Source organism: Gambusia affinis, linkage group LG13 (genome assembly GCF_019740435.1).
Source record: "Gambusia affinis linkage group LG13, SWU_Gaff_1.0, whole genome shotgun sequence".
NCBI lineage: Eukaryota > Metazoa > Chordata > Actinopteri > Cyprinodontiformes > Poeciliidae > Gambusia > Gambusia affinis.
Genome location: NC_057880.1, coordinates 18,824,381 through 18,851,218, shown reverse-complemented (window position 1 = coordinate 18,851,218; position 26,838 = coordinate 18,824,381). Strand labels below are relative to the sequence as shown.

The following is a 26,838-nucleotide window of genomic DNA, read 5'->3' as shown; positions in this document are numbered from 1 at the left end:
TATTTACAGTTTTCTAGCAGTTTTCTTTCAAGTTTAATACACTACTTCTAATGTAAAGTTCAGCCTGAAATAAAGTATTAAGTCTTAAGCAGTTTCCTTCCTGTGTTACCCTGGCCAAAGATTTTAATTTTGTTCTCATCTGACACCTTTTTTCTTCCACTTGTTTGCTGTGTCCTACTTGGCTTGTGGCAGACATTTTTCATAACAGTCTCATTAGTGGAGTGCACAACTAATAAAGATCTTTCTCACCTGAGCTATGGATCTCTGCTGCTCCCCTATAGCCGTCATGGGCCTCTTAGCCACTTCTCTGCTTAATGCTCCTCTGACTGACTCATTGGTTTAGTTGTACAGTTATTCTCTTTGTAGCTATGTAGTTGTGCTCTTCCTTTTTAGATGGGTTATTAAAAAGTGAGATGAGCAAAACTCAGGACACTGCATATAATGCAACAATAATTTTAAATAAGGCTAATAAATAATACATTCATATAAATGCAACCACCCTTGCTCATTCAAGTGTTTTTGTAATTTTTTAAAAGTCATTTTAACTAGTAATATAAGCTTCTTTCTAAAGTATTGATACACCTTTCCACAATTTGTACTCCTACCATCACAAATACCAATTTATTTAACAGGTTTTTTTTTATGTAAAGCAACTACTCTCATAAATGGTGAAACTTTGCCGAATGTGTCACAGTGTGTTTAAGTAGCAGCCATAATGAAGTGAAGACGCATCTTAACTTGTTGTAGAAAATACGATTTACTTTCAAGCCTATTATATTTGTTTTGTCTCTGCTGACTTTCTCTTTAACACCTCACCCATAATATGGCATTCACACCGAAAAGTGTTAGGAATCTGATGCATACACTGATCTAAAAAGATTAGATTTTTTTTTGTTTTTGTTAGTGACCATCTAGTTCATATAGATCTCTGTTAACAAAAATAAGAAACATCAATTCATATTTCACTGCGACTTCCTGCCAGAAGCATGTCTGCATGAATCCAGGGTGAACATGAGCAAAAGTGTCACAGATCATTGTGAATTCCTGAATGTGTTTGAATTAACAGCTTCATGAATCTATTAATGTTTCACATCTTTAAATAGGGAGATCAGTGAGAACTGATTTAATGAAGTTAATTAGAAGTAGTTTGTGCTCTGGTCTGTTTGTAAAAAGATGTGCATGTTCTTTAACTATAATATTAGAAAAGGCTGACATTCAGTTCTTGCTCAGGAAGGGCCATCCCAAGCATCTTGAAGTGCAACTGGGTGTTGTGTTTGCTGAGCATGGACTTCTGCTCTGCCAATAGCAATGCTCAACGGCATCGTGGAATGAGCAGCTGTCTGTCTGTCTCGTCCTAACCGTGTCACCCTGCCCTCATCTCAGGCCAGATGGCACCCAGCCAGTAATCCCAGATGTCCATTCTTCACCTCAGCCAGGACCCCTGACACCTTCCCCAACCAACTTCTTGGACCAGGAACTCCAAATGGCCTTCCAAGAATGCGAAGAACAAATGGCGTCGCTGGGCATGCTCTCTTCTAAGGAGTCTGAAATGACTCAGGATGTAGGAGGGACGGCAACCAATGAGGGGATGGTTAATGAGTCCAGCAAATCGTTCTCACCACTTCCAGTTGCAGTGCAGCCAGGACATAGCAACAGGGCCCGTGGAAACGAGAGTACACATGGAAACAGTGAGGCAGCACAAAGTCAAATGGATACAGTTGTGTTTAGTTTTAGGGATTACATTCTAGGAAAGGAGAATAACTCTAGGAAAACAGAGATGGAAAATAAAGTAGAAGCAAATCAGAGCATGGAGAAATGTTCAGAGCTTAAGTCAAAAAGGGAGGTGAATGAACAAGAGGAGAAATCAGATACAAATAAGGAATCTCCAAAAGAACAGAGAAACTTAAAGACTTTAAATGAGCATGTTGCTCTGAGTCTCACTACTGAGATAAACAGCTCAAATAATTGTGATACAGAGATGATAGAAGAAAGCCCAAGAGGAATACCAGAGGCTGTGACCTTATGGAAGGAAAACACAAATGATGAGTTTAATATCAATGTTTGTACAGAGGAGTCAAATGGTTTAGCTTCACGATCAAAAAAAGAAACAGATGAGCAAAGGGAGGATAATCAGTCTAGATCAAAATCTGAGAAACAATTTGGACAGAACAAAGAAGCAAAGAAAAAGAAACACAAGAAAAAGAAGAAGATAGAAAAGAGTGCAGAGAGTGACCAGGAAGCAAAGACAGAGCTTTGGCAGTCCAAAACTGAAAAACGGACTCTGTCACTCTCATATGTTGGCACTCACACAGATTTAGCAGAAAATGCTGCATCTGTGTCGGAGCTAGACTCTGAGCTTCTGACTTGTGGGGAAGAGACTGATTACAAGCAACTGCTGAATCCCTTGGGAATGCAAAAGTCTTCCCCTCAAAGCAATCTGGATCATCTTACTGCCTCAGCCTGTTCACCTGACTCCATGCAGTTCCTTTCACAGGGGACTCATCAGTCAGAGAATCACAACAATATGTATATGAATGTTAATGATCAGAGCTCAGAGTGTGAGCAACATGTAACTGAAGGAGGAAATGGCATACACAGTACATCAGCAACAAATCTCCAAACTGCAGCTACCAGACAAGGTGATTCTAGTGAAAAGGGATGGAATGCACAGAGACAGGAGGCTATAGTTACTACAGAAACTAAAATACCCACAGCAGAGGATCAGAGCGTACTCTCGAACAGCAGAACTTGTGTGGGAGACGGTTGTGTGGAGAGCGGCCTTGGAAATGCCGTAATAGTGGTTAATACGTTGCCATGGACAACACCCACACTGTCAGAAGTGATAGAAAGCGAGGGAGAGGGAGAAAGTGTGAGCCGTGATCTACAGGAGACGGTGGGTACTGTAGCAGTTGCAGAGAGTGAGGAAGGAGCAGGAGAAGGCAAACTGGACGGAAGAGCAGACTATCCTGCCTCTGTGGATGTAAAAAGAGACAAACTCCAGGAGAGCCCCCACCTCGTCTCATTAATCTGCTCTCAGGGAAATTGCACGCTTCCATTCTCGTCCAAAGAGGGGGAGACTGATTGTGAGGAAAGATGCAGCAGCAAAATGCCACGCAACTTGGCTGAGGCTGAAATTAAGGGACTGAGAGAGGCGTGCATTCACAGCACAGACACAGAGATCTCACCAGCTGAAGAGACGGACGCTGAAAAGGAGCTGCTATTCTCCGAAGGCTGTACGAATACCTTTGGTCTTGATTTCCAGGATCACAGTGGTGCACATTTAGAAAGATCGGAAGAGGGAGGGGAAAGAAAAGGAGGGGAGGTAGGAGAAAAAGGAGGGCTTGCTGGAGAGCACAATTTACCGAGCCAGCTGAAAGGCTCTGCTGGAGGGGTGTCATCAGTCAAGACGGGAGCGAGTCTGCCCAGTGATGTTGCCGAGTCACAGTTGAAGTCACCGTGCCAGGGTGAGGCGATCGCTACCATTCCTGAGAGCTCTGAAGAGGAGTGTTTCTATCACAAGCAGCATGACTTGACAGTTTTACCTCTTCCCTCTTACTCTGAGCAGCAGCAGAACTCCAGCAATATAGACGGTGAGATAAAGACTGAACCAATACAAGAACTGGTTTCAGAGGAAGCACTGTCTTTGGAACAACCTTGTCAGATATCAATCATCGCGGAAAGGAACTGCAACCACATCTTCCAGCTTTTTACCTCACCTCAGCCTTTGAATACATCACAACGAAGTGAGCAACAAGCAACATTGGATCAACAGGTTGGACCTTGTAGCATTGAAGAGAAAACACCCGAAAGTACAGCCAATACCCAGAGTGAGAGTGGTAGTCCCAACATGACTGGAAGAGGTGTCCTTCTGTGCACCAGCAGTGGAGGTAACAGAGTTCACTTTGCTGATGATGTTAATTTTAAGCTCAGCTCCTCTGAGACTCTCACAAACATGCCCGTTCTAGGTTTGGACTGTGCTTCTTTGCCTCCGTTGACTGTTCATGAGACGTTGCACCATCCTGTGACAGAGGCCAGTTATACCTTCCTCAATCACCTCAGCTTTGATATGCCAGAAAACTCCACAAGTAAAGGTTTGATGAAGGATGAAGAAGAAATGCGTGGTTCAAATGAGGTTCAAGAAAAACGAACGGCCATTTCGGGTGAAGGCAACACTAACAAAATTGCCTTAGATCATGACCACCATGATAAAAATGCTATACACTTAAAGGGAATGGCCGAAGCAGAGGGATACTCAAAACAACTTTTCTCTCCCACTGGGGGGAAGCAGATGGATAAGGAAGAGCATGATATTGACAGTGAGACTCGAAATTTAGGTGAGACCACATGCCTGCAGGAAGATTTATCTTCAAAACACGATGCTGCTGTGACCCTTGAAGAAAAAGAAGTGAACCAGCAAAATGTATCTGAAGCTGACCCCACAACATGCTCTGGATCAAAACCTCTAGAGCCCTCCTCTCAGCCTTCCTGTTTAGATGAAACCCCTCAAACTGGACCAGTCTTTACTGATGTCATGAAGTCTACTGAGGTACTCATGGATGGTTTTACTGGTTTGACAAAGGAAGAGACTGGCTCTGTCAGCAACTCACCCATTGCATTACAGCCTCCTGGACCAATGATGAGTCACCTGGAGTTTATTACCGACTGTGATGTCTCTTTTCCAGAGAACATAGATAGCCGCAGTACTGATGAGGACTGCACCAGTGTCTCTAGAGAGGTGGCATGCTATCAAGGTGGTGAAATGAGCCAGATGTCTTTAGTAGAGAATCTGAATCACCGTAGTGCCAGTTTGAGAACAGATGAAACCTATCAGGGGCTGAAGGATAGAGATTGTGCTGAGCACTCTGATGATGAACTCCTGATATCTCGCACAAAGAATTTGAATAATCCTTGTTCACAAGTGGAAAATTTGACTGTTGCAGCCCAGTCTTCAGCTGCAGATGATGTACTGTCAAAGGAAAAATCTGGTAATATAATGCCAACATGTCTCGATAAGCCAGACTCTACTATTATTGAGACATCTAACAGAGATGACCTAGCATGTATCAACTACCCTACTAATGAGACATATGTTAACACTGAAAATGATAGTATGGGGGAAAAAAAGAAACTAAAAGAAGACATAACCATGGATAATCAAGAGGAAGTAGCAGATAACAAAATGCAGCAGATAGAAAAGACAGACCCAGATAAAGAGGCTGTTTTTGTGGGAACAGCAGTTCTGCAGCCACAACGTAAACACAATATGGAGACTGAATCATCGCCAACAGAAATAGCAAACGAAGAAGAAAGCAATAAGAGCTTTCCATCTAAATGTGGAAGTAAAGCTTCCTCAACTTCCAGCAGAATATCTGAAAGATTTTTACCTCCTGAGTTGGAGTCTAACACTGATACTCAGACTGTTTATGACCAGAGTTTGAGGCAAATTGTGACAGCAGTGCTGGAATGTAGCTCTGAGACTGACACTGCACCAGATCTGAGCCCAACTTTTGGCCAATCACAGGACTTGCAAGATCTAAACAGTTTTGCTCAAGAACCAGAGCAAAGGGAGCAGTGTCTGGGATCCACACATTCCACAGAGGAGATGTCAGGTGGAACCGCTGACAGCAAAGAAAAGATTTGCAATTGGACTCAACCTGCAAGTCCAGAGGAGGGAGTCTGCTCTGATCAGAGTTTGTTTGAGTCAGTCAACAAGGATGAGTTGTTTAGATTTGCAGTGAAAGAAGAGGTGACATCTGGCATTTCTGTAGATTTAAATGGAAGTGAAAATGGTGCAGATGGAAAAGCATCAGTTTACTCAGGGTTAGTAACTGTTTGCTCTCAAGTAGGTGAGATTATGCAGAGATTAGATGTGAATATAGACCCTAGTTTAGAGCTAGATGAGTCAAACAGAAACACAAAGCCAGAACAAATAACTAACATGGACCAGCACAGAACATGTGAAATGTTAAAAAACAGTGCTGCATCTGTTGAGTTTGCTTCGACTTCAGCTAGCCAACACTCAGTTTCATCAAAAGTCAGCACAGACAGTCAAGACACTCATATTTCAAGTGCAAACCAAGCTGATAAAGTTTATCCGAAAGGGTTTAGCACACGGCAAAATGTTGGGGAAGCAGAAACTAGGGGAGAGGACTTTAGTGCTGCCTCAGCTAAAGAAAGCCAATGGGGTGACATTAAGGATGCAGAGCTGCAAAGCTGCAATAAAACCTCTGACACAGACAGCAGCCAAGTAGTACAAACAGCCATAAAAAGCTCTAATGATGAGGAAATCCCAAAAGAAGACAAGGCAGGTTTGATAGAGGAAAGGGAACAAAGGGGGTTGCAAGTAGCTGATAGTGATAAAAATGCAAGAAAGCAAGTGATTTCAAATTTAAATGATAAAGAAAGTGGAACAGAATCAGAGTCCAGTCTCTTTAACAATGACTTGCCACAGAGCAGCACAAAAACCCCTGCTTGGTCCTCAGAAGGGGTAGTTAGCTGCACTATGGAAACTGAAATAGACTGTAGTGTGATAGATAAAACAAGTACTGGTGCCATCATCCCATCTGTTGTTATTTCAACCACCATCCCGTCTCCTGATGAGTCAGAGAAACACCATGATCAGGTGGCATTTTCAAAACCCCAGGATATTGCTGAGGTAAAGCCCCCTGCCACTGCTTCCTGGCGTGATGCAAAACCTCTTGAAAAGACTCCTGCCTGCTGCTCTCTTGTTGAGGAAAACATTTCAGAGAGTCCTGATCCAGAGCAAGGATCCCAGGAACCAGAAACAAACTGGATTCAAGCCCTAAAAGACGCTGCATCCCTCTCTCAGAGCGAACAAGTGAATACACAAGATGCCTTGAGGTAAACACAATAGCATGTTCACACAGTTTTTAAAATCGTCCTAAGGGGATCATATTAGTTGGTAGTTTGGATTTGGATTTATTGTGGTGAGATTCTGTCAAAGGTATTCATAGTTCTGGTTCCCCTACATGTAGCTGACAGATAATATTTCTTAGTAAGTATGTAGAGATGTGGAAGGCTAAAGTCACATTGTGATCACTGGGAGGCATCAATAGACAGATTAGGGTACCGGTCTTAAGCTGTGGGTAGTTCTTCAGTTCATCTGTATAGAACAGGTCTGAAAGACGACACCATGCTGAAGTTTGCATTATATTCACGTTATGTGCAAAAAAAAGAAAAAAAAGAAAAAACAAAACAAAACACAAAAACTTCAAACTAATTTGTTCTAACTGTGATATGACTAAAATTAAAAGTCAGAGATATTTATATACTTAAGCCTAATGAATGAAAATTCAAAGGAAGGAAATTTTTACAAATGAAAGAAGTTTTTACTAAGGAAGTGAAGAAGCAGAAAAAACCTCACAAATATAATTAACACTGGCCACAAACTATATTTTAACCAACTCAAGCAAGACCAGAGTTATTAGATTTATTCTGATATTTGTTTAGACTGTGGACAAAACAGTCTGAAAGACAAATAAAAATGCATCCTAAATCCAATCTTCACTGATGGAATGGTAATCAGATAGTTAGAGAATCTGTTAATTGTGAATAATAATCCTTACTATATTCTTAATATAGTTTTGTTTTGATTAAAACCACATATCAACACTTTTTTATTAATTATGTTATTTTTATTTAATTCATTTTGTGTCTAACTCCTTTTGAAAATTATGTTAAATAAGATAAGATAAGATAATTTTTAGACTATTACTGATAATATCATCACGGAGCATCACAACAAAACAAATCTGAAGTATTTCTTTACTGTCTTTGAATTCAGGCAGACATTTTTTTTTTTGTGATAATTTCTGTTTTTAAATCGACATCACAGTAACAGGCTGTCCAGGCCTTGTTTGGAGTGCTATTGAGGAGAGCATCGTGACAATGAATATGAATGAGGATGTAAACACAGAGCTGCACTTTGTGTTTGAATTGAGTCATATGACTGCTGGTTGAACTCTAATGAAAGTAAAGCAGCCCATTATGTTCAAAAGGATGACATCAGCTGTGACATCTCTAGGGAGACAACGAGCCTCTTCTCACACAAACACACCGTCAACATTTCTGTAAACACAACCTTCATAAATCCACGCTAACTTGCCATTTGTTTGGACTTTTTCTGTCAAGCAATAACTCCATTAACCCTTTTCTTCTGTTCTTTTCTCAGACCACTCCCATCTCTGGAGTCTCCTCAGGTTGAGTTTGTAACTCCCACTGAGGAGATTCCTTCTGCACTGATATCAGATGAGGTGATCCTACCACCAGAGGAAACAGAGGAAAATGCCGCTCAAAGCTCATATCCGAGTGCTGTGAAGAGGCCAGGTGATCTTCCTAAACCTTTAGAGAAGGTGGATCTTCCTGAACCAATAAAATATTTGGCAGATCTGACTTCGAAGGCTGAGCTCCCAGGAGAATCATCCAAAACAACCAAACCTTTGGAACAAGAATCATCTCAAACGTTGTTGGACAGGAAGTCTGTTTTAGAAGCAACAGAGCACACTAAAATCCCAAAACCTGCTCAAGAGACAGAAGAGATTCTCGTAGCAGCCAGAAATGAGGTAGAAGTCAGAGAAACTCCAAATCTAGAAGATTTACCACCAAACGAGCCAAGAACAGAGACCGTACAACAGCAGCAGCAGCTTTTAGAAGAGCCAGAAGAAAAACCCATCGAGGTCCCACCTGTGGAGCCATTCAGAGTTCCTGTTGAGAAAACTGAGGTGCCAGAAACAATCGAACATCCCTCCACAGAGCTACAGAATAGTGGGTAAGCTGATATTAAAAATTAAGCTATCAGTCAGTAGCTTAATTGTTTTTGTAAGTCTAATATTTAAAAATATAATTCATCAGATAAACAGGATGTGATTTGTAGTCCAGTAACCTGATCCATCATATTTTCCTATAGGCACCAACCAACAGACTGCTCCTCTAGGACTTACTCAAGATCTGGAGCATAGAAACATACCTTTTAATATATTTAGGTGAATAAAACCTGATGAATTTTATAGGCTATCTATTTTTTCCCAGAATGATTAACATTGTATTTGTTTACAATCTTTTAGGCACAATCCATAACTTATATTCTGTCTTGCAAATTAGTACATCTCATAGGGGTTTTCAACTTCAGCCCCTTTCCTTTCCTGCCTTTTATGTGTTTAAAATAAATTTGGTTGGCTCTCAGAGCCTCGGAGGATGTCTGGTTGGGTTCTTATGTCGGCAGTGGTTTCACCATGTCTGATCAAACCAATTAGCAGGAGCCTTGCCAGTCTGTTCTGCCTTTGAGGCCATTGTTGTTTTTAGTTCAGCTTCTATTTGACTCGTCTGGTTTGACTTTTGAAAATTTTTTATCAGATCTTAGTTCACTAAGTTAATTGTTTGCTGCTTTTTTATTAAAAAGATTAAGGACTTTGTTAACTTTGAAACTTCAAAGTATTTTATTGGGATTAGTGCAGAACAGTGAAGTAGAAGTTAACAATGTTTATAAATAAGTTTAAGGGCGAAATACCCATGTAATCAATCCCTTTACCCTGACATCCATAATTAAACTCAGCATATTCAGTTACATAAAAAGTCAACTTATTAGCAAATTAAGTTCACATTGATGCAAGACAAGCTGGGAATTCATAAAGAGAAGCTGGTCAGAGTAATTGGGAAGATGGGTGGAGCTACAAAAGGGTCAATACTGGAAGAAAACCTGTTTGAGATTGGGAAAAGATTGAGACTGGTGCAAAAAATTAATTGTCCAGCTGGAGAGCACATTTAGATAAAAAGCCAGGGCTACAATAAAATGTTAGATTAAAGCAGTCATGTGTTCATATTACTCAGTCAAAATCAACAGTCTGGACCTAAATCCAAATGAAGAATTTGTGGGAAGACTCAAAAAATAACACTCATTTACCCATTTCATTAAAAATATCTGAGTTTGAGCTATTTTACAGAGAAGAATGGTCAAAAACTTTAATTTCTCCACAAAATTGATAAACCCCAAAGGTCGCTTCTACAAACAGGTTCGGGATTGGAGGGGTTGGGAGAGGTTACTGAATACAGATGTATGCCACACTTTTCAGATTTTTAAAGTTCATATATCATTTGTCTTTCACTCTAACCAACTACGCACTGCTTTTAGTTGGTCTTTCACATTAAAACATACTTAAAAATTTTGTTATAAGAGCAAATACTAGACACCTAATAGGGTGTGAATACAAGTAAAACTAATTAGTGTAAACATGTAGGGATCTTGATTTTGTGTTATTCACTTTTTTCTACCAACTACCTTCTCATTCATGCTTCATATGCGCCGCCTGTTGCATGCCGAAGAGGCGATTACATGCCAGAGCAGCACTTGCTGCCTGTCAGTCTCGGCATTTGTCCCCACATAGACCCACAACTTCTCTCAGAGAAAGAATAACAGTGATATACACTCCCATATGTCAGTGATAGATAAGGTTACACATGCAAACATGCGGCAGACAAAAATATGACTGCCTAGCCAATGATGTGTGTGTGAGGTTGGGCATATGTTGTATTTTCCTCCGCCCCCGAAGGCTAACGTAGCTGTCAGTTCTACTCAGTCTGTGCGGCTTTGTGAGTTGAAGCCTGCAGTGGGAGGAATTTGGGCAGGACACAGTCCCACTGAAGTCATTTTCACAGAGCGCACAGGCAGGAACAAAAGCCAGGCTTCAGAGAAACACTTGAGCGTGTGTGAGAGTGAGCGACGGAGTCACAGACAGAGAGGAGGAGGAGAAGGAGGTGTAGTCACAGGTTCTCCTGTTTGAGGAGTAAAGAAGAAACTGAGTAAAAGTTAAATCTTAAAGTTATATTTTCTGTGATGGATCCTTTCCACAGCTGAAATCTGGGATATCTGGGTGAGTTTGACAGAGAGCTGCTGCTGTTTTGTTTTTGGTTGTTTTTTGTAGAACAAGTGTGTTGGTGCTTAAATCCTTCCAGGTGGACGCAGCAGATGGTCTGGAGGTAACTTGTGCTAATTACTCTTAGCCACTGTTGACCCCAGCAGATGGGCAGAGGGGCGGGACAGACAGAGAAATGACAGTATGGAAGGATTTTGTGTAGTGAAGTTGAGCATAGACTTTGCTGCCTCCCATTTAAGAAAGTCAACAAGTATCAGCATGTTATACTTCCGCCTCTGACAACTGGATGAGAGTTTACCTGTAATTTACAGAAACTGGAAAGCTGCTTAACTTGATCCTGAATGTTTTCTCTAGAAATATGTCTGGATTGATCAACTGCTGTATTCGTAGTGTATTTTTGGAGGTTACTAAGGAAATTTAAAGAGCTGCATTCAGTTTGAACCCAAAGTACTTTTGAAAATTGTTATTTATGAAAATTTGCATTACCACATAAAACTAGCTGTGGCTCTTCAGGTTTAGAATTACACCCTTTGAACATTTCAGCATATCACAATCACAAAATTTGTGCAAACAAAAATCTGAAAAGTGTGGTGTGCTTCACCATTCATTGCGATTATAGCTGCAGGCCTTTGGGATTGGTCTTCTCCAGCTTTACACATCAAGGAACTGAATTTTATTCCTCTTCTTCACTGTCAGATTTGACTGAGAGCAGTTGGCACAGCGTTTCGACTGGATTTAGGTATAGACTTTGACTAGACCAGACTAACAGACGTTTCAAATCATTGTTCTGGTGTAAGATGATACTGACCCTATTCAAGTCTATTCCAGGTTTTCTTGTCTCTGCTGAAAAAAAGCCTCCCCACAGCATGATGTTGCCACCACCATATTTAACAGCAGAGATAGTAGTAGTGTGCTAAAAATTGATTCACATAAGAATTATGATTCCCATTTACTCCTATTCAGAATCAATTTAAAATGTCAGATGTTGTGAGGAAATATGTAAGTTTTTTACAGTTGTTGACCAAAGGACCTCAAACACTGTCAAATGGCTAAAAACTTCTGAAATTGCAAATCCTCTTAGGAGGAGGCTGTCTGCAGAATGGTGGCATGCTTCCTTCTTGATCAATTTATTAAAAGCAAGACAGAGGATTGCAGGAAGGGAGTTATTACATCCACGCATTCATTAATATTTAAAATTTAATAAATGTGAAAAAGACACTTTAATGTCTCCCTTATTCATTCTGCCTTGCAAACCAGAATGGAGTATATCATAAGAATGCTTTGCGCACCTATAGACTAAATCAGAATTCATTACGAATAATCATTTTGAATCAAGCATTGATTTTGAGTCAAATTGCGAGATAGTGAAAGGTTGACCACTCCTAGCGGATAGTGTGTTTATGGTGGTTTGCAGGTTTGGTTTTCCTCCACACAATGCTTGTTGTTTCTTGGCCCTCCTGGACATTTCACTTCTGAGACTTTATCTTGCATAAACGAAAGACAATGAATCATGACTTATTTTTTAAAGATCAGATTTATGGAGTTCACAATTAACAGATGTCTTGTGAATCTCTGCAACTCCTGCAGAGTTACAATGGACCCTTTTGGCTGCATGTCTGATTAAAAGCTGGTGATATTGATTTCTAATCTGTCCCTACTTTTGGTTGCTCTGGATTTTAACTAGCGATTTCAGAGTAAAGGCGCCTGAATACAAATACATGTGTTGCTTTTACTTGCAAAATACTTTTAAAACACACGGGTTCTTTACCTTCCACTTCAAAATTGGGCTCTGCTTTTTTGTTGTGCTGTTCTGTCACACAAACTGCCAGTAAAATCTGATGAAGTTTGTGGTTGTAATGGGACAAAACATTTAAAAACATCCAAGGGGTATATATACTTTTGCAAAGAGCTGTATATCCAATCCACTGTTATATCTAAGAGGATTTCTGAGTCCTTAGTCTATCACGTAATCATATCATATTTTACACACTACTAAATTATCCAAGTATTTATCTTGTTTTCCCAAAATATATAATTATATTTAGTTGAAGCCCTACAATGATAGTGAGTTGGACTTTTTATTCAGTATTGGTAATTCATTTGTGACCAATTCATGGTATTTGTGTAATTCTCTGAAGCCTGAGTAAATTACTTCTTTTGTATTTCTGAAATTAATCAAACTAAAAATAAATTGGCTGCAATCTTTTAAACATGTCCTTTAAAGTGAGATGCAAAACTGTTTGCCATTAGTAATGAAATGTTTTCCTTGCTCTGTAACATCTGAATCTGGATCTTTACAAACTTTAAAAGGATTTCTCAACATCACAAAGCAGGCATGAGTTACATATCCAGTTAGAGATCTTAACTACCACAGCAGACCACTTTTCTGCCGACTAGTGTTTGGTTTTGCTTGTGAATAAATAAAAGTTTCATATGCATACATCTGAGCATTAGGCGAAAACTTTACATTAATATATAGAGTAAAAATCAGAGGATCCATTGCAGAGCTTTGAGGTAAACCAGCATTAATATCCACCCGCTGAGATAATTTGTAATCTGCGTGAAAGAAAAATGGCCCAGACTATACCACCACTGTTTGCTTTGATATTTTCTAGAAAATATATATATATGTATTGTATATATTTTATTTTTATTTTTTATTTAATGTATTTGGGTTCTGCTGGAAGAATTTTGATAGGTTTAAAATCACTAATAAGTGCCTTCAGCAGATTTAGAAACTGGGAGTAATAATTGGCGTTTTCTAGGAAGTTAGAAATTGCCCCTCTTTAACTGAGCAGTTAATTACATGACTCACACTAACCAAGTACCTCCTTATAAATTTAAAAACTCTAGGTCTGTTACTACTGAAGACCTAAAAGAAGAAATAGAAATTGGTATTTCTTTTCTCTGATACATGCAATGTAAAACAGGAGCATAACTCTTTGGAGAGCAGAATGACTGAATACGTTGTTTTTCTGGAGGTTTGGAACACAATCAGCAAAGTGTTGAATCCATCCAAGAGAAGTTGGATGTGTTGAAACCCACTCTTGAATGTAAATAGACTAGTTGTCCTGGTGACTGTAGATTTATCTGCTTTGCCTGACTGGATAAATTATTATCTGCAACTTATTCTGACATTTAAAATATAATGGCAGTAGAAAGTAGGGCAAAGTACAAATTTGCCAAACAATAGATGTTTTCTTTAGGCGTTTATATGTAAGCATTACGGGCTGGCTGTTGGCTGCAGAAAGTGTGATATGGTCCAATCTTTACAGCAATTTAAAAACTCTTTTTTTTTTTCTTCTGGTAAACTTCAGCTGGTTTCATTTAAAAGTCTGGCATAAAACACCTGGACTCTCAAACCCAGATGTTTCCAGTAGATTATTTGGTACTAGCAACCAAAAAGGCCAGAAATCCTTTCAAAGCACAGTCAAATGTGTTTACAAACATTCATTAATGAATGATAAGATTGTATAATTATTCATTAAAAAGGCTCTTACAATAATTTTTTAAATTTAACTTTAAGTTTAAGAGTGTGTTATCCAGCTCCCAGATGAATTTATGGCAGTAAGAATGTATCAGGCAGCTTGCAGGGATAATGCCACGAGATTGAATTTGTCCCACTTGAAACAGCTCATATGCTCTAATTTGTTATATTTATCTTGCTGCGACTATGTGCTCATCATGTCTGTGGGCACTGCTAAATTAGAAATCATCAGCTGTTACATTGAGTGGGCCAGCTGATACTGAACTTACATAAAACTTTATCTAATCAGAGCTTATTCCACAACTTTTCACCATCATACTTGTGAATAGACAAGTACTAATTCAGTTTATTCAGAGCATTCAATTAAGTTCCAGATTTAGAGAATCCAGTTCATTCAGACACAACCCAGTCCTATAGTTAGATTAAAATTTAATTACATAAAAACTAAGTCTGATGATCATAAAATGCTAGTTGGTAAAAGGGAGTTCATGTAAGGAAGCTCAATTCATGATTTTAGGTGATTGAATTTCCAGCAGTTTCTCAGCCCGAGGAAGAATGTGACGACAGTGGAAAAAAAGTTTTGTGCACAGAAAAACATAAGAAAACACTCAGTCAGGAGTATTTTCAATGGCAAAGAAAAACAATAAGAGTAGTCAAAGTTATTCAACCCAACTGCTTAATCAATACCTCCTTTCAGAAAAGTGACAGCGAAATACAGACTCACTAAGACAGGGCTAAAGAAAAATATCAATGGCAGCAATAGCTTAAAGTAAAGCCCATTTTGTAAGAAACATGTAAACACAGAAGCACTAGGTCAGGACTATTTCCTATTGCAGAAACAAACAATAAATAAAAATTAAACAAATCTAGGAGGATACTTTAAATTATATGCCTTAGCAGCTCCTTTTAAGAAGATAATAGCCTAAAATCGAAAGGCTTGCTTTACTTTTTACTGCAAAGAACAGCATAACATAAAGCTAAAAGCAGCAACAGCTCAATCAGTAGCTCCTTTCAGGAAAGCAATGAGAAATTGAGGCCTTTTTGTTAGCTTCCCATTGCAGGTTGTATGTCTACATTTTTATTTCTTGCATTTTTTTATGTGTTTAAATTTGTTAAACCTGAAAATAAAGGAAGATTTCCTATTGAAAGTATAACATGTCTTGGTAGGAACATCTAAAACGAACATGTCTGCTTACATTTGGCTGAATTTTGTTGTCAGAGGAGGCTGCAGGGCTATTTCTGAAGTCAAACAGGAGGCATTCCCCAAGTGCAGAACAGCTGCATGGGTGTCCAAGGCAACGCCTGTCAGATTAGAGAGCCTACCACTGGTGATAAGGCCTAAACAGATCAGGGTCTCAATCCACTCCACCAGGAGGCCATTGATGACAGAGCCTGCACCATCAGGCTGAACAGGCTAAGTCTCTGAAACAGTAGACTGTCATGTCTGGGTAAATAATGAGACAAGCTGAAGATTGAGTTTCAAACAGGAAGACTTACTGTCACCTTCTGCTTTTAGTCAAGTCTACTTCATACGTCATTTGAACAGAAACATGACAAAGAATGTAGTTTGTTCTTTGGTCCGCCTGTTGATGTTTTGCCTTCCCTCCCTCTGCAGGCTCTCCCTTGCTGAGCAGGCAGAGAACAGCCAACCTGTCCCCACTTCTCCCACTTCTGCCCCCAACGATCACAGCACTACTCACCTGCCTGCCATCCCTCCTCACCTCCACAAAACCTCAGCACTCGCCCCTCTCACATCTTTGGAGACACTTCCACCAACCCCACCTGCATCCCCCTGCCCTCCTCCTGCTCCCCCTATAGACTCCTGTACACTTCCTGCTGAACCCTGTGAGGACCTTTACCCTGTGTCTGCACCCTGCCAGGTTCTGTTAAGGTATGGTACGGTACACACCATTGTCTCTAAATGTCTCCATGTTTAAGCAATTTTATCATTTAGCTTTAAAATTCAGCGTTGACAAATGCAATGCAACTTAATTTGGACCTTGGAATTTATCCTGTGTCAACACCAAAGTCAAAAACCCTTAAATTTTAGCATCAAAGTTCTGGTCAAATGATACCATTAAATTGACATCTGGCACACTTATGCAACTTGTAGATCCTGATCTTGCAATTCTTTAACAAGGAGCTTTTTGAAATCCAGCAAGGCTTCTTTGCATAACTCAAAGAAATAAATTTCAGATGTGAACCTCATGTGTATGTTGACATGATAAGTATGCAGCTGAACGGGTATTTTATCTTAGAATAAGCTCTTAAAATAGGAGGAGGAGGAAATATCTAAAAACATATCTATCCAGTAGTTTACAAAGTAAGTACATATTTCTCAGTAGATATTTCAAAATGCAACTTTTTTTGTTGAAAATCACCCCTACTTTTAAATGTTTGAGTTTATTTTAGTGCAAAAGTTATAATTCATTGTATTTGTATTAATTTTGATACATTGCAATCTTAAGTGTATTTTATCTGGTGTACTGATTGCAAATGCACACTACAATTTTTAGGTTTTTTTTAAGTAAGATTTTGTTCCTATGTAATTATCCTTGCATTTTAAATCTATGCATTACTTTATGTTGGTTTGTCTTATAACATCCCAGTAGAACTAATCTAATTGTTATTGTTATGTAGCAAAATTACAAAAAGGGCAAGGTGTACTCATGTACTCATAATTTTATAAAGCAATGTTTTGGTTCTGTTCAAGCATAAAGCAGCATCAGGTTTTCATATAAACCTATATGCCCTGTCAGCAACTGGGCTTGTTATCCCACTTATAAAAGGACAGCTTGACACTGCTATGTACGCTGCCCACAAAATGAAGTCAAACTGGAGTTTTAAAATTTAACATAGCAACTGATACTTGCATGTATTCTTTATAACTTCTGTGTTTTTATATGTGCAGTCATAGTTCGACAAAACGCCTTTGCATTTAAAAAAAAAATCTGGAACACAGTCATGTATTTCTTATGAAACTCTTGCAAAATTATAGCCACAACATATAAAGTGTGAATAGTTTTCATTGTTTAACCCACACCCTTCTTCTGCAGCCCCTCTTGGCTTTGCATTTTATTGCATAAAGTTTATTTGGAAGGAATGACTCAGCCGCTTCTATGGTGTAATGATTTTTGCAAACACCAGAGGGTGTTTTTTGTTTCAAACTGTGCAGAGGAATGCTAAAGTCCTCACATGTATGCATGACTGAACACAGGGGGCCAAATCAGTGCTGATGCATTTCATGATACACATATCTGTATGATTAAGACAAGAAACTTCTAATATCCAGAAGTTTATTTGACCTTGATTTTACCAAAAGAGAGCACTCTCTTTCTCAAGGGAGGCCTAGCCAGGTACATATTTATTTGAAGCAGCTGTGTGAATATTTAGCTTTATGAAAACAAGCCATGCTTAGTGAGGAGCAGAAGGATAAAAAAAACCCCAGTGAGACATAATGTTATATTATTTATAGTTTCTGAGTGACCTGTTTGAGTGCAGTGTAAAGGAATCCATAGCTTTGAAAAAATTTAATATTTGACTCCACAGATTTTCATTTTTGACCAAAGTTATGTACGATTATGCCAGAGCATGTGTAGACCTACCTCTTCAGTTTTAGGTAATTTTCTTCATTAGTTTGTTTTTTTTTGAGGTTGAAAAATTATTTGTGACCATTACATTTACTAGTAGTGGCTTCTAAATTTTGAGGAGAAAGGTCAAACTGAAGGTAATTTAAGATGTGTTTTTAAAATTTCCATACTTGACACAGAAAACCTTCTACTTATTTTGCTTGTGACTGTTATTTTTCATTGTTATCTTTTGTTACAGCAAAACAGCGGTATGTTTCTTTCCTATGGATGATATTTAAAAAAATTATTTAGTGGTGTGTTTTTAAAATAATACTGAAAATAAAAAAGCAGAGTACTAAGGTATGGATTTCCACTGCAGCATTTCACCAAATTAAAAAGTTTTTAGATGTAAACTACTTAAGAAAAAGGTGTCAATGACATCACAAGAGGTTTTTCACCTAGACTGTTAACTGACATTAATTCACCTTTCACTCAGTTCTGCCCTGGTCCTCTTCACAAGCCACTTTTATATTTCTTATTTGTACACACAGTAAAAAGTCGGATCAGTTGCTATATGTCTTAAGTGATGTCACTTAAGTTCAGCTTTAACAATTGACCGATTTTGCTAGTTTTGTTGGGCATTACATGGTAAACACAGTGTATTTGTACACTGCTTTATCAAGTCAGAGGACTCCGAAGCACTTCACACCCTGTTCAGTTATTCACATGCTGATGGAGAGAAGGCTGACAGAAGCACGGCTGCCGTACAATCGCCACAAATACTTAGAGTTTGCGGGTTTGTACCGGCAAACTACGGGTAACAAGATGAACTTCTACCTCCTGAGTTGTCGTCACCCCATCAAAACATCCGTGCAGATTAATATGAGCTGGCTAAATTTTCCCCCAAGAACTTTGGTGGTCAAGACATTGCAAAAATGAACACATGACTGCTTTAATCTTCAAAATTAAGCTTGAAATTTATTTAAAATTCTGAAATAAAAATTATGTAAAAAAACAAACAAACCCATAAACAAGAATTCACCTGGTTCTTTGAAAACAGTGTGAGGAATGATAGATGTGAGGTAAATGCTGACAACTATGATTGTTTAGCTAGCACGACTGGTCATGGCAGAAGGAACATCCCATAAGTGGAGAATGAAGGTTGCCACGTCAACCAACCATTTACTTCCATTTGCCCTAAAGGACAAAATGTTCTTTGTGGAGTTTTTTGTATTGCACTGGAGTCTGAAACAGGATATAAAAATGGATATTGAGTTGAATCTTTCATAGCCCAGTTATAAATCTTTCAGGAAACCCTGTCACAGTCGTTTTTCCTGTGCATGAATGGGCTGAACTCTTTATTTCTTTCTGCTCTGCAGCTGAAACTGAGGGGCAAAGCTCAACTGTAAAAGAACAACCTTTTCATTCAATACTGAACCTACTGGAACAGATATTGGACAGACTTCTGTGTCCTAGATACATCTTTGAGCTTCTGTGGGGGTGGGCGGTCTAAAGGGAAACGATAATCAATGATTTTTCTTTTAGCTGGGTCTGTACTTTTGACTTTAGAAATCGGCTACATTTGAATGGGTTTCTTTGAATTGTAAATGTTCAACCATCAAGCCAGTTTAAGAATAATACCTTCTCAGTATGCTTTGCAAGTTTATTCATCAAGTAATGAATGACTTTGATGCTCACAACTGGGTTTGTGTTCCAGGTTGTGTTGAGCAATTTGAACAATTATTTTAGTCCTGACAGTCACAGGTATTACACCTGAAACCTCTGTACAGAAAGTTGGAGCGTCTGCCAGCTCAAGTTATCCTAGAGAGCCAGTATTCCCGCACTTTCCCATGGGGGCACAATAGATTTATTCTTCTCAAGTTGCTTAGCCTCATTTTCCTCATTGTAGCTGAAATCATTTGGGAATTTGACGAAATGGATCCTTCCCCCCTATCCAAAGCCCACAGGACACATTCTTCGCATCTGTCACAGAGATGACTTAAGAAACCACTCCTTGATCGCTTTGGTTAGTGAGAGAAAAGCAGGGCTTCAACAAAGAGACAGACGAAATCAGATATGAAAATATTTATTAACATCCCTGGTTATGATGTGTTAAGGGCATTTGAATTAACTTTATTTGCAGCAGTATTATTTCACTCTAAAAAAATGGAAAATCCAACCCATGACTTGAGTTTTACTTGTTTACTCATTGTTGGAAAAAAAAAAAAAAAAAAAAACAATCTTTGAAAGTCCCTTTAGGGAGAGCAGGAACTAACGTTTATTTTAGTCAGTAGCCACAAGGCTGAATGAAGGCCCAGTTTTATCCCCCCCCCAAAAAATTGGTAGCCTGGAAATCTACCATCAGAAAATATAAACATATGGATTTTGCTTTATTCAATTGTGATAAATGTGCCTTTTCAGATGTGACTAAAGTTGATCCTTTATTAAAAAAACAAAAAAACAAAACAAAAAAAAAACACTGCGGTTGAGTTGGAGATGAAACAAAAGAAGGACATCTGGAAAAAGGATCACAGCATTTAAATGATCATAATGATCAGATCATTATGCTTTCATAATGATCTGAAACAAATTTCTAGGTTGTGTAAAGAGGAATTCACACAAAACTTGTTTCTATATGCATGATTGTACTTTGTAAAAAAAGTAGAAAACTATTGGCAGAATGAGGTGTAGCAGATTTAACTAGTTATTTTATTGACAATATTTTACTATTATAGATTTAAATTACTCACTGTATGAATGTATTCAAACAGAAAGTTGGGTTTTTCTTCATTTATAAAAGTGACATTAGCCGACCACAATAAAAGGTTAATTTATTGTAAGGCTTTTTGCAAATTTTTACCAGGTCTCTAATTTTTAATAAGAGGTGCGTCAAACTAAAAGTAGGAAACTCTATAACTTCAGATTTTACAGTGTACGTCTCTCCCTACACATTATTGCATTCTGTAGTTGGAAACAAATGTAGTTGTATTTTTAAAGTTTTTTTCTTGTGAAGAACTGCTGTTAACATTGTAGACATATAGAAAGCAAAGACTCTGAGACTCTGGTTTCATGCACTCTATTGTTTACCTCAGGCATCTCCGTGGTTGGCTAGACTGTGTTGGATCCTTCCATTGTGTGAAAAAGAGGGAAAGACAAATAGGTATTTTTTTCATACAGGTCGTAGGCTGATAGAGTAAATATCTGGCACCATGATAGGGATTTAGTGAGGTATGTTAACTCAGACCTCTGGGATGGTGGATAAGAGAAACCGAGAGGGAAGGAGAAAGAGACATTTAATCACGGCAGTTTCAGGGTCCATCCATTGTTTGGCTCCCCTGCATACTCGCATTGGCAGATGGGGGGGGGGAAGAGCTGCTTGTCTTTTTAAAGGCGCAGGAGTCTGGTGTTTGGGGGGAATGAAGGAAAAAAGGGGGAGGAGGCTGTGAGTGCAGCAACACAGCTCAGCGATTTCTGGAGCGGAGCAGAGAAGACGCTCTTCAGTCACATCCAGAACGACAAGAAACCTGGAATATTTTTCATGCTTTTTTATATTTAGATTTGATTGAGATTTTTTCCTCCCTCTGGGTGCTTCATCATTTTTTTTGCCTTGGCACTAGATGAGAGGGAGGAATGCTCCCTGTAAGTTGAGGAGCAGAGGACCGAGGATGCTGTACATGAACCGAAGAGCCTCTTAAATCGTCCGCCACCTTTTTCGCTCCCTAATGCAAGGAGCCCGCTCTCATCCTCTGCACTGCAGCACGGTGCACTCGCCTCCTCTGACACAGGCTGCCCGCTCTGCAAGCCTACAAGAAGAGGGAGCTTTGGAGGTAGCGGGTGGATGTGGTTGGTGGCTGGGCAGCAGGAGCAGGCAGGGGTGGGGGGCTGGGTGGGCAGAGATAGTTAAGGATGGGAGCCAACGAGTCCATGGAGCAAGGACAGATGCGCTGTCCATCTCAAGAGCACATGTAAGTTTGGAATTATTGACATTTGTGTTTATTGTTCTGATTGGAAGGGACAAAAACACAAAATTGTGTCACTTGAAGTTTTTTATTTATTCATGGGTTTAGCTGCCAGGTGATGCCATTTTCTAGATTAAGATGGAAAAACACTAATCGCTTTTGTTTTTTTCATTGTTTTTTCTAATAATAAACGGTCTTAGCTGTTAAAAAACAAGTATTTAAATCCTAGTCTGATTTGATTTTGCAATTTAAATAAGATCATCTAAACACGTGTGGATGCACATGCATGTTTTTCAGCTGCCAACACTTTATAGTAGCTACAGAAAAACCATAACAGTGCTTACAGAGGAGTCCCTGGGAAGCAGAATACAGTGAGTCAGGTGGCACAGGGAGACTGGTGGGGTGATGTTTTTGTTCTGGAAGAAGGAGGACGCTACCGCTGCGCTGGGAGCTGACGTTGGTGACGGTGTTGAAATAGAACACGCTGTGTGGGGGGGTTGGAGGATAACACAGGAGTGGATCAGTGCTCCACATCTCAGACACTCTGGTGCTCAATGGTGAAGTGAAATGAGGAGAACAGGAAGATAAATCCTTTTTTTCTCCATTAGAAAGAAGAAAAAAAATATTTGATGGTCTTGCAGTTTCTGTAAGACAGATATCAATTTATGCTAATTTTATTTTAATCATTCTTTAAGACTATAATTATTTAAAATTAGTGGGGGGATGCTATAAAAAAATTCAAACTAGAGGCTTTGGAATTAAATTATCTTTGTTGATCATAGTTTTAATCAAATATCCATATTTGACACAAACTTTGTTTGGAATCTGAAACGAAGCACACTCAACTACCTTCAGTTGCTCTTTGTGATCGAATGTATATCAGCTGAGTTGGACTTTATGACATCAACACAAAGTTACATTGTTAAAAACTAAGGTATGCATTCATATTCCCCCCTCTTTACTCTGATACCCCTAAAATAATCTACTCTAGCAATGAGAAAGCAGTTGTGGAAGAGGTGCGGAGGGTCATAAGATGTCCAGTTAACTACAAACCACGTGAGAGACAAGGATGTAGTAAATATATTGAGAAAAGGTGCTCTGATTAAATCAGACCAACACCAAATGTTTTGACTAAATAAAAATACTAACAAAAAAAGAACAGTGCATATCTAAGTGTTTATGAAGAAACAGTTTATAGTAAGATGGGTGGTACTAAAATCATCCTGAAACAAAACCAGTCAGAGGCTAAAAAATATGCGAGACTCCAGATGTGATTCAGCTATAAACTTAGAGCTACAATAAAATTGTTACAATTAAAGCACATCTGTGTTTTAGAGCAGCCCAGACATCCTGACGGAGCTTAAGGTATTTTGCATTTTCATTTCAACTATTTCAATCTGCAGGCATTTTGCAAATCTGGTAGCTGCAAACCCCAAAGCACTTGGAGTTGCAGTACAGTACAAGGAAGATAGATTCAGAGGGGATGAATACAAATGCAAGCCACGTATTTCATATTTTTATTTTAAAATCCTTTAAGGTCTTTTATTAAACTTTTATTCAATTTTGCACTGTTTTGTGCCAACTGAAAACATAAACTACTTTAAAAAGTAGTTTATGTTTTGTGGTTAGCAAAGCATGTTCTAAAGCCTACATAGAGACACTGTTCAGAGGTCTTGCCTAGTGTGTGGTATGTTTATGAATATTCATACATCTTGTCAGAAAAACACAGGGGCTCCCTCTGCTGGTTTGTTTTCAGCATGTCAACTATACAATTTTGTCCTTGCTCTTTCTTCACACTTCTGTTTTTAATAAAGTTCTAACAACAAATCCCAACCATTGAAAAGTCCAGTGTTGAATTAGCAAGCTAAGACAGAAATATTGAACCACAAAGTAAAAGATGATAGTGAAGGGAAGCTCATACCTGTCAGGTCTCCCGTTTTTTCTGGGAATTACCGTATTTTACCTCCCTCTTCCACCGTGCTCCTCACGTAAATACCCCGCAGTGTACTGCACCCCCCTCTATTTATTAGTCAGTCTGCTTCCATCTTCTTTTATCTTTTAATCACATTTAAAGATTAATTCCGTATTTTATTAGATTTTATGGTTACCTGTTTTACCCACTGGCTTTTCTAAGGCACTAGAAACTGTTTAGGCATACGACATCAGACGTTTATGCCGGCAGCAGACATGTCTGGCTGTCTGACAGTCTGTGTGTTTCTCCCTGGCTCCGCAAAGCATCCTGTCTCCAGGCAGGCTCCTCAGCCTATCAGAGAGGTCTGTGAAATGCTGCTCTCTTTGTTTATATTCACCCCCTCACCCAGACTATTCAGCCATATGCCTTCTGTGCAAAATCTGTTTGCACAGAAGGCAGAAATTTATGTTTGCCAATTTAATTACCTTCCCTAAAATCCACCTGGCTTTACAGTGTGGAATTTTGTGCATTCAATGTTTCTTTTCCTTCTTGAGGAATATGGACAGAATAGCATCCATTTCTCTGGTTACCATAGAAACACACTGTTTGCAGTCATATTAATGTTATCTGCTAAACTTAGCTCTGATTTCTTCACTAAGAACCTACCATGACCTTAATTTGAACCTTTGAACCATTTATAGCTAAAACTACAGTGCAAGCAGTGACAAAAAGCTTGTGCACAACTTAACATATTTAGCTATAATACTTAGTAACTGCTAAGTTAAATTATGTAAAAAAAACCTACTAAAATAATTGTAATAAGCAAAAAAAAAATCATTATAATAATGACGATTATAGCAATAACTATAATAGTAATTTATGTAATGTATTAGCTATATGTGAAAAGGTACTAAAATAGAGCAGACTATATCAAAATCATTTTGTTTTTTGCAATTGGACATGAATGATTATTTCTTTCTGTTGCAGTTTTTTGATATATATTCACAGAGTGAGCTGGCTTACATTTCCTTAATTAGTTTTTGATGTATTGTCCTTCTCTTCAGCCTTCATGTACTGCTCAGCTGGGTCTGAAACAAAAGCTAACATCTGATTAATGCTTTGCTGTTCTTCGACATCTTTCTTCCTCCCCTGCTCTGTAACAATGACATCTTCAATGATGCTATGACAAGGTGTCAGAGAAGCACCTTGTTATGGTGCGTTTTGTTATGTTGATATTGTCTTGTTGTCTTTATTGGCTCTTTTGTTCTTTTTGATCAATAAACTGTCATTAATTTGATGACATCATCATCATCATATGTAAGAACAGTTTCAGAATTTAACCCATGATTCTTGGTGTCTAATACTTAAATATCTGAATGAAAATTTTATAAACACTAGACTGTATGTTTTCCATTGATCAGAAAGAGAGGGACGCAAAGAGAGAGAGGGTGAAGGAGAGAGAGAGGCAGAGAGAGAGGAGATCTTTTTCATTCTGCATTCAACTCCTTGTGTGGTGAGGGGACAGACTGATAGTGGCGGATGACAAAGAGAGAAGCAGAGTAAGCTGACCTAAAGCAGGTAAATCTGAACATAAGGCAGCAAAGGGGGAACGAAGATCTTGGAGCATCATCTTTGGAGGAAGAAGCGTTGCTGCACCTGGCTGCCGGTAGCATCGCAGTGCAGACTGCTGGTAGCCATGGCAGTGAGTACGTGGCAGGCTCTGTCTCCTCTGCAGTGGGCCCGATGGGGCTGGGATACACTTCTGGGAGGGGCAGGAGACGAGAACAGCCCGGGTTCTGATCCGGCTCTGGGGCTCCTGCAACGTCTCTCGTGGGGTTCTCGTCATGATAATTTATTAAAGGCTGCCGGGGAGGCAGCCAGACAGAGGTGAGATGGGGCTCGGGCTGCATGCCATGAAATGATGCTCTGAACTGATGCGTAGTGGTGTTGTTAATCTGTGAGCTCCACGTCCATTGATTTTCAGTGTTTCTCGCTATATCCTCCAATACAAAGTCTTTGTATTCTGAGATGGATGGAGGTGTATGTGTTTGTGTAGTGAAATGTGTCTCTGGTGTGTTGTTATTTCATACCCCTCTGCAGATTTAGCTTTTTTCATTTCTGCCAATAAAGTCCAGCATGATATGATAACAGAAATGCTTACTATAATTGATGTAATTTATAAACCACATTTATTAGAATACTTCTCAGGTGCTCTTTTTTTGTTTAAATATCAAAAACCCTCTAATATTTAGCTTTTTAAAATTCGGATTAAGCATCTGCATAACATTGTCTGTTGTAACATTCGACTGATTAAAGTTATGACAACCTTTTTGTTTTCCAGCATTTTAAATTGTTCTATGCTTCTCTTTACAGCCTCAGTCCAGCATTTGGTGCTGCATAACGTAGAGTTTTACTCCATTAATATGAACATCTGGCTGGTGTCTGCAATAGTTTTCCTTCTAGTAGAAGGAAAGTATTTACATAAAAGTTGCATTTTATTAAAGCTTTTTACACCGAGGAGTCCCCCAAGGTCTGGTACTTACCATTTTTGCAGTACCATTTTTATTTTCACTTTATTTATTTATTTTCACTTTATGGTAACATCAGTGGTTACCATTCAGTCTTTGCATGACACCTCACATGCTGACAATAGTCAATTGTACATGTCTTTTAAGTCTTGCCATTTTTTTAGAATGTCCACCATTCTAATGAAGGACCGATCTTTATTTCCAGCAGTCGTCTCAGTGATTGCGTAGCATAAATTTCTTTGTAAAAGTACTTTTTTTAATTAGCTTTATGTAATAATCTGTGTTGAAAAAGTACATTCTAGTTTTTAATTAGCTGCAAACCCTAGTCCACAAATTTACAATCAGTGGGCCTTAAGTTAATTTTTTTAAATAATTGCATTACTGAAATTAATTATTTTTCATTGATATGCTCATTTATTAGAATATACTTGTACATTGTGTTCTTGTGCAGTTCAGAATCAATTTTAAAATATTAGTGCTCACATAAAGGCAGC

At 38.7% G+C, this 26,838-nt stretch overlaps 1 protein-coding gene across 3 annotated transcripts in view; it reads left to right on the top strand.

The window, feature by feature from the left end:
• The window catches only part of tacc2 (transforming, acidic coiled-coil containing protein 2), a 57,777-nt gene that overhangs the window by 12,241 nt on the left and 18,698 nt on the right, over positions 1–26,838 (top strand). For 2 of the 3 annotated variants that reach the window (XM_044137229.1, XM_044137228.1), the window contains exons 4-6: positions 1,384–6,861; positions 8,192–8,788; positions 15,992–16,267. In XM_044137229.1, coding sequence (XP_043993164.1) covers positions 1,384–6,861; positions 8,192–8,788; positions 15,992–16,267 — 6,351 coding nt within the window. The remainder of the gene's footprint in view (positions 1–1,383; positions 6,862–8,191; positions 8,789–15,991; positions 16,268–26,838) is intronic. The other variant, XM_044137230.1, reaches the window with a different exon arrangement.